We start from the raw sequence: 15431 nt of genomic DNA, 5'->3' as shown, positions 1-15431 counted from the left end.
TAGAGTAGACTAGGCTCAAACACTGGAGCTGGGAGGGTAGACTAGGCTCAGACACTGGAACTGGTAGGGTGGACTAGGTTCAGACAGTGGAGCTGGTAGGGTAGACTAGGATCAGACACTGTAGCTAGTAGGGTAGACTAGGCTCAGACACTGGAGCAGGTAGGGTGGACTAGGCTCAGACACTGGAGCTGGTGGGGTGGACTAGGCTCAGACACTGGAGCTGGTAGAGTAGACTAGGCTCAGACACTGGAGCAGGTAGAGCAGACTAGGATCAGAAACTGGAGCTGGCAGAGTGGGCTATGCTCAGACACTGGAGCAGGTAGAGTAGATTAGGATCAGAAACTGGAGCTGCGAGTGTAGACTAGGTTCAGGTACTGAAGCTGGTAGAGTAGACTAGGATCAGAAACTGGAGCAGGTAGAGTAGACTAGGCTCAGACACTGGAGCAGGTAGAGTAGACTAGGCTCAGACACTGGAGCTGGGAGGGTAGACTAGGCTCAGACACTGGAGCTGGTAGAGTAGACTAGGCTCAGACACTGGAGCTGGTAGGGTGGACTAGGCTCAGACACTGGAGCAGGTAGAGTAGACTAGGCTCAGACACTGGAGCTGGTAGAGTAGACTAGGCTCAGACAATGGAACAGGTAGAGTAGACTACGCTCAGACACTGGAGCTGGGATGGTAGACTAGGCTCAGACACTGGAGCTGGTAGGGTAGACTAGGCTCAGACACTGGAGCAGGTAGAGTAGAGTAGGCTCAGACACTGGAGCTGGGTAGAATAGGCTTAGACACCGGAGCTGGTAGAGTAGACTAGGCTCAGACACTGGAGCAGGTAGAGTAGACTAGGCTCAGACACTGGAACTGGTAGGGTGGACTAGGTTCAGACAGTGGAGCTGGTAGGGTAGACTAGGATCAGACACTGTAGCTAGTAGGGTAGACTAGGCTCAGACACTGGAGCAGGTAGGGTGGACTAGGCTCAGACACTGGAGCTGGTGGGGTGGACTAGGCTCAGACACTGGAGCTGGTAGAGTAGACTAGGCTCAGACACTGGAGCAGGTAGAGCAGACTAGGATCAGAAACTGGAGCTGGCAGAGTGGGCTAGGCTCAGACACTGGAGCAGGTAGAGTAGATTAGGATCAGAAACTGGAGCTGCGAGTGTAGACTAGGTTCAGGTACTGAAGCTGGTAGAGTAGACTAGGATCAGAAACTGGAGCAGGTAGAGTAGACTAGGCTCAGACACTGGAGCAGGTAGAGTAGACTAGGCTCAGACACTGGAGCTGGGAGGGTAGACTAGGCTCAGACACTGGAGCTGGTAGAGTAGACTAGGCTCAGACACTGGAGCTGGTAGGGTGGACTAGGCTCAGACACTGGAGCAGGTAGAGTAGACTAGGCTCAGACACTGGAGCTGGTAGAGTAGACTAGGCTCAGACAATGGAACAGGTAGAGTAGACTACGCTCAGACACTGGAGCTGGGATGGTAGACTAGGCTCAGACACTGGAGCTGGTAGGGTAGACTAGGCTCAGACACTGGAGCAGGTAGAGTAGAGTAGGCTCAGACACTGGAGCTGGGTAGAATAGGCTTAGACACCGGAGCTGGTAGAGTAGACTAGGCTCAGACACTGGAGCAGGTAGAGTAGACTAGGCTCAGACACTGGAACTGGTAGGGTGGACTAGGTTCAGACAGTGGAGCTGGTAGGGTAGACTAGGATCAGACACTGTAGCTAGTAGGGTAGACTAGGCTCAGACACTGGAGCAGGTAGGGTGGACTAGGCTCAGACACTGGAGCTGGTGGGGTGGACTAGGCTCAGACACTGGAGCTGGTAGAGTAGACTAGGCTCAGACACTGGAGCAGGTAGAGCAGACTAGGATCAGAAACTGGAGCTGGCAGAGTGGGCTAGGCTCAGACACTGGAGCAGGTAGAGTAGATTAGGATCAGAAACTAGAGCTGCGAGTGTAGACTAGGTTCAGGTACTGAAGCTGGTAGAGTAGACTAGGATCAGAAACTGGAGCAGGTAGAGTAGACTAGGCTCAGACACTGGAGCAGGTAGAGTAGACTAGGCTCAGACACTGGAGCTGGGAGGGTAGACTAGGCTCAGACACTGGAGCTGGTAGAGTAGACTAGGCTCAGACACTGGAGCTGGTAGGGTGGACTAGGCTCAGACACTGGAGCAGGTAGAGTAGACTAGGCTCAGACACTGGAGCTGGTAGAGTAGACTAGGCTCAGACAATGGAACAGGTAGAGTAGACTACGCTCAGACACTGGAGCTGGGATGGTAGACTAGGCTCAGACACTGGAGCTGGTAGGGTAGACTAGGCTCAGACACTGGAGCAGGTAGAGTAGAGTAGGCTCAGACACTGGAGCTGGGTAGAATAGGCTTAGACACCGGAGCTGGTAGAGTAGACTAGGCCCAGACACTGGAGCAGGTAGAGTAGACTATGCTCACACACTGGAGCTGGGATGGTAGACTAGGCTCAGACACTGGAGCTGGTAGAGTAGACTAGGCTCGGACACTGGAGCTGGTAGGGTGGACTAGGCTCAGACACTGGAGCTGGTAGAGTAGACTAGGCTCAGACACTGTATCTGGTAGGGTGGATTCGGTTCAGACACTGGAGCTGGCAAGTGAGGCTAGGCCCAGACACCGAAGCTAGTAAGTGAGACTAGGCTCAGGCACTGGAGCTAGTAAGGTAGACTAGGCTCAGACACTGGAGCAGGTAGAGTAGACTAGGATCAGAAACTGGAGCTGGGAGGGTAGACTAGGCTCAGACACTTCAGCTGGTAGAGTAGACTAGGCTCAGACATTGGAGCTGGTAGAGTAGACTAGGCTCAGGCACTGAAGCTGGTAGAGTAGACTAGGCTCAGACACTGGAGCCGGTAGGGTAGACTAGGCTCAGACACGGGAGCTGGTAGAGTACACTAGGCTCAGACACTGGAGCAGGTAGAGTAGACTAGGCTCAGACACTGGAGCTGGGAGGGTAGACTAGGCTCAGACGCTGGAGCTGGTAGAGTAGACTAGACTCAGATGCTGGAGCTGGTACGGTGGACTACCTTCAGACACTGGAGCTGGTAGAGTAGACTAGGCTCAGACACTGGAGCTGGTAGGGTGGACTAGGTTCAGACACTGGAGCTGGTAGGGTGGACTAGGCTCAGGCACTGTAGCTGGTAGATTGGACTAGGTTCAGACACTGGAGCTGGTAGAGTAGACTAGGCTCAGACACTGGAGCTGGTAGAGTAGCCTAGGCTCAGACACTGGAACTGGTAGGGTAGACTAGGCTCAGGCACTGTAGCTGGGAGGGTGGACTAGGTTCAGACACTGGAGCTGATAGGGTAGACTAGGCTTAGGCACTGTAGCTGGTAGAGTAGACTAGGCTCAGACACTGGAGCTGGGAGGGTAGACTAGGCTCAGACACTGGAGCTGGTAGAGTAGACTAAGCTCAGACGCTGGAGCTGGTAGGGTGGACTAGGTTCAGACACTGGAGCTGGTAGGGTAGACTAGGCTCAGGCACTGTAGCTGGGAGGGTAGTCTAGGCTCAGACACTGGAGCTGGTAGAGTAGACTAGGCTCAGACACTGGAGCTGGGATGGTAGACTAGGCTCAGACACTGTAGCTGGTAAGGTAGACTAGGCTCAGACACTGGAGCTGGTAGGGTGGACTAGGTTCAGACACTGGAGCTGGTAGAGTAGACTAGGCTCAGACACTGGAGCTGGTAGGGTATACTAGGCTCTGGCACTGAAGCTGGTAGAGTAGACTAGGCTCATACACTGGAGCCGGTAGGGTAGACTAGGCTCAGACACCGGAGCTGGTAGAGTACACTAGGCTCAGACACTGGAGCAGGTAGAGTAGACTAGGATCAGACACTGGAGCTGGGAGGGTAGACTAGGCTCAGACACTGGAGCTGGTAGGGTGGATTCGATTCAGACACTGGAGCTGGCAAGTGAGACTAGGCTCAGGCACTGGAGCTAGTACGGTAGACTAGGCTCAGACACTGGAGCAGGTAGAGTAGACTAGGCTCAGACACTGAAGCTGGGAGGGTAGACTAGGCTCAGACATTTGAGCTGGTAGGGTAGACTAGGCTCTGGCACTGAAGCTGGTAGAGTAGACTAGGCTCAGACACTGGAGCCGGTAGGGTAGATTAGGCTCAGACACCGGAGCTGGGAGGGTAGACTAGGCTCAGACACTGGAGCTGGTAGAGTAGACTAGGCTCAGATGCTGGAGCTGGTAGGGTGGACTAGGTTCAGACACTGGAGCTGGTAGGGTAGACTAGGCTTAGGCACTGTAGCTGGTAGAGTAGACTAGGCTCAGACACTGGAGCTGGGAGGGTAGACTAGGCTCAGACACTGGAGCTGGTAGAGTAGACTAAGCTCAGACGCTGGAGCTGGTAGGGTGGACTAGGTTCAGACACTGGAGCTGGTAGGGTAGACTAGGCTCAGGCACTGTAGCTGGGATGGTAGACTAGGCTCAGACACTGGAGCTGGTAGAGTAGACTAGGCTCAGACACTGGAGCTGGGATGGTAGACTAGGCTCAGACACTGTAGCTGGTAAGGTAGACTAGGCTCAGACACTGGAGCTGGTAGGGTGGACTAGGTTCAGACACTGGAGCTGGTAGAGTAGACTAGGCTCAGACACTGGAGCTGGTAGGGTAGACTAGGCTCTGGCACTGAAGCTGGTAGAGTAGACTAGGCTCATTCACTGGAGCCGGTAGGGTAGACTAGGCTCAGACACCGGAGCTGGTAGTGTCAAGCCTCGCACACGCTTCATGGAAGCCCGGGCTTTACCTTACAAACACCGTAATCCAGGTGTCCCGGTGTGTACTAAACAAAGTGTTCCACGTTCTCAGCCCGGCGCCTGGAAATTGGCATGGCAACGCTGGAAGCCTGTTTTCCGTCACATGACACGTTCGACTCGAGCGTGGTTGCCGGTTCATGTGACTTAAGCACCTCCCACTGCAGTCTCGGTGCTTCTGAATTTCGTTTCGAACAGTTAGCGCTTCCCTTGCTTGGTCCCTTGTTAACCCTTGCTCCTGTTCTCTCGTTCTTGCTCCTGTTCCTACCCGCACTCCTTCCTTCCTTGCCTTTCTACTGCCTTCCTCCTGCCGACTACGGAACTCCAAACGGACTGCCTCAGGACACGTTTTTGCCATTGTTTGCTGTCCGCCCCCTGCCGACTACGGAACTCTGAACGGACTGCAATTGGACACGTCCTGCTTTCTGCTGCCCGCATCCTGCCGACTACGGAACTCATACGGATTGCTTTCGAACTTTCTGCCAAGACCCACAAAACCAATCAGTGACTTTTTTGACTTCGGCACACGGACTAGAGACTTCTTTGGTGTGCCTGAAGTCTAGAGGCGTCCTCGTGCCGTCGGGAATAGCCAGTTGGGTTTTCAGCATTTGGAATTGCTTGAACATTTCTTCCAGCGCATCGTTTGATCTACAACACCTAGACAGGAAGCTATTGCACAGACTTCAACCTCCCTGGTTGCTTCCGTATCCTGCGGTCATCAGGTCAGTGGTAACTTCAGTTACTATATGGTTACACTTGTTTTCCAATTGGTCTTGTTGTTTAGTGACGGTAACCGTTTGTTGTTAAACCATTGTTTGTAACAGCGGAACCGCAGAATCCCGAAATCCAGGCCTGCACCTCCTGCGTCTCGTCTTGCATCCTGTCTTTCATGGAATGGATCCCTCAGCTTGTCTATTTGATTATTCAAGTTAGAGGGGTACATTGTAGGGAAGACCTCTTCGGCTACACGACGGGGCAAGTCACGGCCGGACATAACATATTCAGAAGCCTTATATAATATGGATGCAAACGAGACCTTGGCCACCATTTTGCAAATGGTGGCAGAGTTGCGTAACGATATGACTGCAGCTCATACGGCTACGCAACGGCGCATAGACGACCTACAGGTCGGGCTCCAGGCGCCCATTGGCGCTGATGCATTACCACAGGCCATGGCTTCTGGGTCAGGGGTACAACCACCTCGACAAGACCCCGGCCCGGTGTATATGACCGCCCAGTTTCCTTTGGCACCACCAGAGAGATTCAATGGTGACCCAAAAACGTACAGAACTTTCCTGAATCAATGTAGACTTCATTTTTTGTGTCGTCCGGTTTCGTTCCCTGACTCTACTACTAAAGCCGCTTTCCTATTGTCCCACTTGGGGGGAACTGCCGCGGCTTGGGCTAATCCACTTCTAGAAGAAGGCAGTCACCTCCTTTACGATTGTGATGCCCTAATATTGGCGATGAGTCGTGTTTTTGACACCCGGTATGCTACACAAGCTACGGATTTAGAGTTGTTGGGACTACAACAGGGCGACACGCCTCTCCTTTCCTATCTTACAAGGTTTAACCAATTGGTAGCTGAGACAGGATGGCCTGAAGACAAAAAGGCATCCCTGTTTTACAAGGGGTTGTCTGACTCATTGAAGGACACCCTTGCTACTGTGCCGATCATACCCACCGCTTTTCCTGAGCTTTTGGATCTTGTTCTACAGATAGATTCGAGGCGCGCAGAGAGGAAAGGGGAAAAACGGCCACTTCCCTTAACACCTACCGGTCTTCCGGCCGCTGCTCCAAGTACCTCAGAGCCCATGCAAATCGGTGCCATACGAGGTCCTTTGTCGGCAGAAACAAGAGAACATAGAAGGAAAAACGGTTTGTGTTTCTACTGTGGGGGATCGGACCATCTATTACGTGCCTGTCCCAAAAAACCTGTCAAGAAACAGGGAAACTCCAAAACCCGGCAATAGAGGGAGTCGTATTGCCGGGTACTCCGAAAGGCGACTCCAGGTGTTTAATTCCATACCGTTTGACTGTAACCCTTGCCTTTTCTGGGAAGGTAAAAACAGGTGTTTCGGTCGTTCTTGATTCGGGGGCCACGGGCAACTACATCGATAGTGCCTACGCTCATGAATTAGGGATCCCATATGTCTCTAAACCATGCCCTGAAATGATCAAAACCGTTGATGGTACCATGTTAGTGTCTGGCCCCGTTACGGATTCCACTGTGGAAATATCCATGGCAACGTCATGCGGCCACCAGGAGAACATTCAGTTCGATCTAATCACTGCCCCACAATACCGTATCATTCTTGGTCTTCCCTGGTTACGGTTACACAATCCAGCTATCGATTGGCTCACAGGGGAGGTAGATTTCCCATCTGCGAATTGTGAAGCGAATTGTCTCAGTAAGATCCAGGAGGTCTCCAGTCCTAGTCACGCTCTTCTGGACACTGCTTCCACGATTGGGGCAGCGGTCAGCACTGTCCTTCCTAAAGAATATCAAGCATTGAGAGGCGTCTTTGATGTTGGTGGGGCTGAGGTCCTGCCACCCCATCGGCCCTATGATTGCCCAATCGAATTGGTTCCGGGGGCCAAAATACCATCTGGGCGTATCTACTCCTTGACCCAAAAGGAAGACACCATCTTAAAGGAGTACATCGACAAATCCTTGAGCTCCGGTTTCATTCGTCCTTCCCGGTCCCCCGCGGCAGCTCCTTTGTTTTTTGTTCCTAAAAAGGAAGGAGATCTCCGCCCCTGTATCGACTACCGTGCGTTAAACGCCGTTACGATCAGGAACCAGTATCCACTCCCTCTTATTTCTGTACTCTTGGATCAGTTAGGCTCCTCAGTGATCTTCACAAAGTTGGATTTGCGAGGGGCTTATAACCTGGTGCGCATACGCAAAGGAGATGAATGGAAAACCGCATTTAAAACCAAATACGGCCTTTTTGAGTACTGTGTTATGCCGTTTGGGCTCTGCAATGCACCGGCTACGTTTCAATATTTCATCAATGATGTGTTCCATGATATGCTAGACCAGTACGTGGTGGTATACTTGGATGACATCCTCATATATTCTCCCTCGTATGAGACTCATGTATCCCATGTTACCAATGTATTGCAACGTCTATTGGACAATCAATTATATGCCAAGCTGGAAAAATGTCTGTTCCATGTCCAAGAGGTAGAGTTTTTGGGATACAACATCACGAGTAGAGGAGTCCAGATGAGCCAGTCCAAGGTGTCTGCCATTCTTCAGTGGCCAATACCCAACGGTCTTAAAGCCCTGCAGTCTTTTCTGGGTTTCGCCAACTTTTACAGGCGGTTTATCCAGGATTTCTCTCTCGTTGTTTCCCCCCTTACTGCTTTAACCAGCCCCAAAAGAGCATTTCAGTGGAACCACCAAGCTCAACAAGCCTTTGATGCTCTCAAAACCGCATTTACTACTGCTCCTGTGCTCCAACACCCTAATCCCGCCTTACCTTATATTGTGGAGGCCGACGCCTCAGACGTGGCTCTAGGAGCCATTCTTTCACAACAATGTCCGGACGCCAGTGGTTTACACCCTGTTGCTTACCATTCAAGAAAACTCACGTCTTATGAAAAGAATTATACCATCACCGAGAAAGAACTACTGGCGGTCCGCGACGCCTTTTTGGTATGGCGACATCATCTTCTAGGTACCCCTGATCCGGTTCAAGTATACACTGACCATAGGAACCTATTGGCACTCCAATCAGTGAAGTGCACCACGGCTCGGCATGCCCGCTGGCATGAGTTCTTCTCGATGTTTAATTTCAAGATAACTTATCGCCCAGGTTCACTGCATTCCAAAGCGGATGCCTTGTCTCGTATACACGGAGACCCTGGTACAACCCACCATAAAGGGGAACTTGTGTTACCCCATCAAGTGGTTTGCGGCTGTACTCTAGGTGCGTCTCTCAGGGATCAGTTACAAGAGTGGATAAAAACCGACCCTTCTGAGGTGGTTCAACATGACCTAAGGGTGTTCCATTCACTCCCCTACAGACAGGGTAAATTATACCTACCTAATCACGACACTAGGCTTACCGCAATGAAATGGTGTCATGACTCAGCAGCAGCCGCACACCCAGGTATCAGAAAAACGATGGATCTCCTAAAACGCTGGTGCTGGTGGTCTTCAATGGAGAAGGACGTTACCGAGTACCTTTCTACTTGTGCAGTGTGCGCACAATGCAAGGCATCCCATGGTAAACCAGTTGGATTATTGCATCCTTTGCCTGTCCCGGATCAACCTTGGACGATGATCTCCATGGATTTCGTCGTTGAATTACCTGTGGTGGACGGTTACAACACCATATGGGTTGTAATAGATTACTTTACCAAGTTGGCCTTGTTCGTTCCCTGTCGGGGTATCCCTTCGGCTCCCAAGTTAGCAGACCTATTCATGGGGAATGTTTTTAGGTTTTTTGGCCTGCCTTCTATCATCATTTCGGATCGGGGGCCGCAATTCACCTCACGCTTTTGGAAGGCATTGACTACTGCCTTAGGTGTCAACGCAAGGTGTTCTAGTGCTTATCACCCCCAAACCGACGGTCAGACCGAACGTCTAAATTCAACCATGGAACAGTACTTACGCTGCCTCACCTTGCAACTACAGGGCACGTGGCTATCGGTGTTGGCTCTGGCAGAGTTCGCATACAACAATTCTCTGCACACCGCAACAGGGGTCTCCCCTTTTTTCGCCTCGTATGGGAGACACCCTCGTTCCTTGCCCTTGAGTCCTGAACTTCCCCTACATGCTCCTGCCGCTCTTGCCTGCATTAAGGATTTGTCTGCATTACATTCCTCAATAAGGGAACATCTGCTGAAGGCTCAGGAGCTAACCAAGGCAGGTGCCGATCGTCACCGTTTACCAGCCCCGACGTACCACTCAGGCATGATGGTTTGGTTGTCCACTCACAACCTCCGATTACCGGGTCGCAGATCACTTCTTCCACGTTTTGTGGGCCCCTACAGGATCTCGGAGGTCGTCAACCCCGTGGCGGTTCGTCTGGCACTCCCCTCGTCATGGAAGACCCATCCTGTTTTTCATGTTTCCTTGGTTAAACCCTGTAACCCTGCGACCCGACTGTTGTCACGTCCCCCTCCTGTACTGGTGCAGGGTTCTGATGAATATGAGGTAGCTGGTATCTTGGACACTAAGGTTCGGAAGGGCAAACGTCTTTATCTCGTGGACTGGAAAGGCTACGGCCCCGAGGAGCGTACATGGGAACCCTTTGAGCACATTCATGCCCCGGCTCTTCTATCACAGTTCTGGTCCTCCCGGAGGAGGAAGCTATCTTTGGGGGAGGAATCTGTCAAGCCTCGCACACGCTTCATGGAAGCCCGGGCTTTACCTTACAAACACCGTAATCCAGGTGTCCCGGTGTGTACTAAACAAAGTGTTCCACGTTCTCAGCCCGGCGCCTGGAAATTGGCATGGCAACGCTGGAAGCCTGTTTTCCGTCACATGACACGTTCGACTCGAGCGTGGTTGCCGGTTCATGTGACTTAAGCACCTCCCACTGCAGTCTCGGTGCTTCTGAATTTCATTTCGAACAGTTAGCGCTTCCCTTGCTTGGTCCCTTGTTAACCCTTGCTCCTGTTCTCTCGTTCTTGCTCCTGTTCCTACCCGCACTCCTTCCTTCCTTGCCTTTCTACTGCCTTCCTCCTGCCGACTACGGAACTCCAAACGGACTGCCTCAGGACACGTTTTTGCCATTGTTTGCTGTCCGCCCCCTGCCGACTACGGAACTCTGAACGGACTGCAATTGGACACGTCCTGCTTTCTGCTGCCCGCATCCTGCCGACTACGGAACTCATACGGATTGCTTTCGAACTTTCTGCCAAGACCCACAAAACCAATCAGTGACTTTTTTGACTTCGGCACACGGACTAGAGACTTCTTTGGTGTGCCTGAAGTCTAGAGGCGTCCTCGTGCCGTCGGGAATAGCCAGTTGGGTTTTCAGCATTTGGAATTGCTTGAACATTTCTTCCAGCGCATCGTTTGATCTACAACACCTAGACAGGAAGCTATTGCACAGACTTCAACCTCCCTGGTTGCTTCCGTATCCTGCGGTCATCAGGTCAGTGGTAACTTCAGTTACTATATGGTTACACTTGTTTTCCAATTGGTCTTGTTGTTTAGTGACGGTAACCGTTTGTTGTTAAACCATTGTTTGTAACAGCGGAACCGCAGAATCCCGAAATCCAGGCCTGCACCTCCTGCGTCTCGTCTTGCATCCTGTCTTTCATGGAATGGATCCCTCAGCTTGTCTATTTGATTATTCAAGTTAGAGGGGTACATTGTAGGGAAGACCTCTTCGGCTACACGACGGGGCAAGTCACGGCCGGACATAACAGGTAGAGTACACTAGGCTCAGACACTGGAGCAGGTAGAGTAGACTAGGCTCAGACACTGGAGCTGGGAGGGTAGACTAGGCTCAGACACTGGAGCTGGTAGGGTGGATTCGATTCAGACACTGGAGCTGGCAAGTGAGACTAGGCTCAGGCACTGGAGCTAGTAGGGTAGACTAGGCTCAGACACTGGAGCGGGTAGAGTAGACTAGGCTCAGACACTGAAGCTGGGAGGGTAGACTAGGCTCAGACATTTGAGCTGGTAGGGTAGACTAGGCTCTGGCACTGAAGCTGGTAGAGTAGACTAGGCTCAGACACTGGAGCCGGTAGGGTAGACTAGGCTCAGACACCCGAGCTGGTAGAGTACACTAGGCTCAGACACTGGAGCAGGTAGAGTAGACTAGGCTCAGACACTGGAGCTGGGAGGGTAGACTAGGCTCAGACACTGGAGATGGTAGAGTAGACTAGGCTCAGATGCTGGAGCTGGTAGGGTGGACTAGGTTCAGGCACTGGAGCTGGTAGGGTAGACTAGGCTCAGGCACTGTAGCTGGTATGGTAGACTAGGCTCAAACACTGTAGCTGGTAGGGTGGATTCGGTTCAGACATTGGAGCTGGCAAGTGAGACTAGGCTCAGACACTGGAGCTGGTAAGTGAGACTAGGCTCAGGCACTGGAGCTAGTAGGGTAGAGTAGGCTCAGACCCTGGAGCTGGTAGGGTGGACTAGTTTCAGACACTGGAGCTGGTAGGGTAGACTAGGCTCAGGCACTGTAGCTGGTAGATTGGACTAGGTTCAGACACTGGAGCTGGTAGAGTAGACTAGGCTCAGACACTGGAGCTGGTAGAGTAGACTAGGCTCAGACACTGGAACTGGTAGGGTAGACTAGGCTCAGGCACTGTAGCTGGTAGGGTGGACTAGGTTCAGACACTGGAGCTGGTAGGGTAGACTAGGCTTAGGCACTGTAGCTGGTAGAGTAGACTAGGCTCAGACACTGGAGCTGGGAGGGTAGACTAGGCTCAGACACTGGAGCTGGTAGAGTAGACTAAGCAGGACGCTGGAGCTGGTAGGGTGGACTAGGTTCAGACACTGGAGCTGGTAGGGTAGACTAGGCTCAGACACTAGAGCTGGGAGGGTAGACTAGGCTCTGACACTGCAGCTGGTAGAGTAGACTAGGCTCTGACACTGGAGCTGGTAGAGTAGACTAGGCTCAGACACTGCAGCTGGTAGAGTAGACTAGGCTTAGACACTGGAGCTGGGAGGGTAGACTAGGCTAAAACACTGGAGCTGGTAGGGTAGACTAGGCTCAGGCACTGTAGCTGGTATGGTAGACTAGGCTCAAACACTGTAGCTGGTAGGGTGGATTCGGATCAGACACTGGAGCTGGCAAGTGAGACTAGGCTCAGACACTGGAGCTGGTAAGTGAGACTAGGCTCAGGCATTGGAGCTAGTAGGGTAGAGTAGGCTCAGACCCTGGAGCAGGTAGAGTAGACTAGGATCAGAAACTGGAGCTGGTAGGGTAGACTAGGCTCAGGCACTGTAGCTGGTAGGGTAGACTAGGCTCAGACACTAGAGCTGGGAGGGTATACTAGGCTCTGACACTGCAGCTGGTAGAGTAGACTAGGCTCTGACACTGGAGCTGGTAGAGTAGACTAGGCTCAGACACTGCAGCTGGTAGAGTAGACTAGGCTTAGACCCTGGAGCTGGGAGGGTAGACTAGGCTAAAACACTGGAGCTGAGAGGGTAGACTAGGCTCAGACGCTGGAGCTGGTAGGGTGGACTAGGCTGAGATGCTGGAGATGGTAGGGTCGACTAGGCTCAGACGCTAGAGCTGGTAGGGTGGACTAGGCTGAGATGGTGGAGCTGGTAGGGTGGACTAGGCTAAGATGATGGAGCTGGTAGGGCAGACTAGGCTCAAACACTGGAGCTGGTAGGGTAGACTAGGCTCAAACACTGGAGCTGGTAGTGTAGACTAGGCTGAAACACTGGAGCTGGTAGGGTCTACTAGGCTCAGACGCTGGAGCTGGTAGCGTGGACTAGGCTGAGACGCTGGTGCTGGTAGGGTGGACTAGGCTCAGACACTGGAGCTGGTTAGATAGACTAGGCTCAGACACTGGAGCTGGTAGAGTAGACTAGGCTCAGACATTGGAGCTGGTAGAGTAGACTAGGCTCAGACACTGGAGCTGGTATGGTAGACTAGGCTGAGACACAGGAGCTGGGAGGGTAGACTAGGCTCAGGCACTGAAGCTGGTAGGTTAGACTAGGCTCAGACACTGGAGCTGGTAGAGTAGACTAGGCTCAGACACGGGAGCTGGTAAAGTAGACTAGGCTCAAACACTGGAGCTGGTAGGGTAGACTAGGCTCAGACGCTGGAGCAGGAAGGGTAGACTAGGGTAAGATGATGGAGCTGGTAGGGTAGACTAGGCTCAGGCACTGGAGCTGGTAGAGTAGACTAGGCTCAGACGCTGGAGCTGGAAGCGTAGACTAGGCTAAGATGATGGAGCTGGTAGGGCAGACTAGGCTCAAACACTGGAACTGGTAGGGTGGACTAGGTTCAAACACTGGAGCTGGTAGGGTAGACTAGGCTCAAACACGGGAGCTGGTAAAGTAGACTAGGCTCAAACATGGGAGCTGTTAAAGTAGACTAGGCTCAGACGCTGGAGCTGGTAGGGTGGTCTAGGCTGAGATGCTGGAGCTGGTAGGGTAGACTAGGCTCAGGCACTGGAGCTAGTAGAGTAGACTAGGCTCAGACGCTGGAGCTGGAAGGGTAGACTAGGCTGAGATGATGGAGCTGGTAGGGTAGACTAGGCTCAAACACTGGAACTGGTAGAGTGGACTAGGCTGCGACGCTGGAGCTGGTAGGGTAGACTAGGCTCAGGCACTGGAGCTGGTAGAGTAGACTAGGCTCAGACACTGGAGCTGGGAGGGTAGACTAGGCTCAGGCACTGGTGCTGGTAGGGTAGACTAGGCTCAGACGCTGGAGCTGGAAGGGTGGACTAGGCTGAGATGCTGGAGCTGGTAGGGTAGACTAGGCTCAAACACTGGAACTGGCAAGTGAGACTAGGCTCAGAAGGTGGAGCAGATAGGATTGGATAGGCTACTCTCCAACACTGTGGCTGGTGGGATAGACTAGGTAGGATGGATGGGTGCCAGCCACTAGTGCTGGGAAGTAAGACTAGGCTCAGACACTGGAGCTAGCAGGTGAAACTAGGTCTGAATACTAGAACTCGCAGTCCAAACTAAGCACAAAGAGTGGAACTAGCAGGGTAAGGCTACTGCACCTGCTTTTGAAATTTGGGGGATCACAGAACACTGCAAACCCAGGGGTTGGAGCCTGGAGGACAGGCTAGCTTCAGACGCTGAAGCTGGTAGGCTCAACTGGGGCCTGACACTAGAGCTGGAGACCATAAACAGTCTCTGGTCTTTTGTCTTAAGGGTAGGATCAAGCTGGCAGACTGTGTGGGCAGTGATCATAGTGTAAATTTCTTGAATGTGCAGTTGCATTCAAATTCACCAACGTCCAAGATAATGACGATCGCCCGTCTCACTGAACACGTCCCACACCTCCTTCCTCAGCCTTCACCCTCACACCTCTCCTTCCTGCACACACTAGCCCTCCATACTGTCACAACACTCACCTAATAGTAGGCACAGAATGTCAGTGAAGACAAGGGTCTTCCTCAGTCTGCGGGGCGCTTCCGTGTAGCTTTCTGTTTTCTTTCCGTGGCCCCCAATGGTAACCGTCACACCCCGGTAGTCCTCCTGCCAGTCGACCCTCTCTGTGGGTAGGTCCAGTTTTTGCAGCAAGGGGGGTGCTTTAGTCTTCTGCATGTTGTGGCTAGCACCTGGGGGAGCAATATCTGCTATGCCTGGCCCTCCAACGTCCTGGGTGGCCTAACTCTGCTTCTATGGCTCCTGGCAGAGTGCTCGCTAAGCCAAGAGGGGCCTCGTGAACTCCAGATCCAAGGAAGAGGCGCTGAAGAAATTCAACATCCAATAGAACGGCATAAAAGAAATTCAAGATCCAATCAACAGAAGAAACTTAAGATCGAACCAAGAGGGCAGAACAAGCTCAAGTTCCAACCAAGAGGTACCAAAGAATCTCAAGATCCAACCGAGAGGTGCCGAATATTCTCAAGATCCAACCAAGAGGTGCCAAAGAATCTCAAGATCCAACCAAGATGTGGCGAAGAATCTCATAATCCAACCAAGAGGTACCAGAGAAAATCAAGATCCAACCAAGAGGTGCCGGAGAAAATCAAGATCCAACCAAG

The 15431-nt window shown here is 52.3% G+C and overlaps 1 protein-coding gene across 1 annotated transcript in view; it reads right to left on the bottom strand.

Annotated features, from left to right (window-relative positions):
* LOC138447875 (phospholipid phosphatase 3-like) overlaps window positions 1–14989 on the bottom strand; it is a 282130-nt gene extending 267141 nt beyond the window's left edge. The window contains exon 1 of the mRNA XM_069604339.1: window positions 14796–14989. Within this exon, the coding sequence (XP_069460440.1) occupies window positions 14796–14988 (193 nt within the window). The 5' untranslated portion in view covers window position 14989. The remainder of the gene's footprint in view (window positions 1–14795) is intronic.
* Window positions 14990–15431: the final 442 nt, after the last annotated feature.

Source organism: Ambystoma mexicanum, chromosome 3q (genome assembly GCF_040938575.1).
Source record: "Ambystoma mexicanum isolate Mex_15411 chromosome 3q, UKY_AmexF1_1, whole genome shotgun sequence".
In the NCBI taxonomy this organism is placed as follows: domain Eukaryota; kingdom Metazoa; phylum Chordata; class Amphibia; order Caudata; family Ambystomatidae; genus Ambystoma; species Ambystoma mexicanum.
This window is presented reverse-complemented; position numbering and strand designations above follow the sequence as displayed.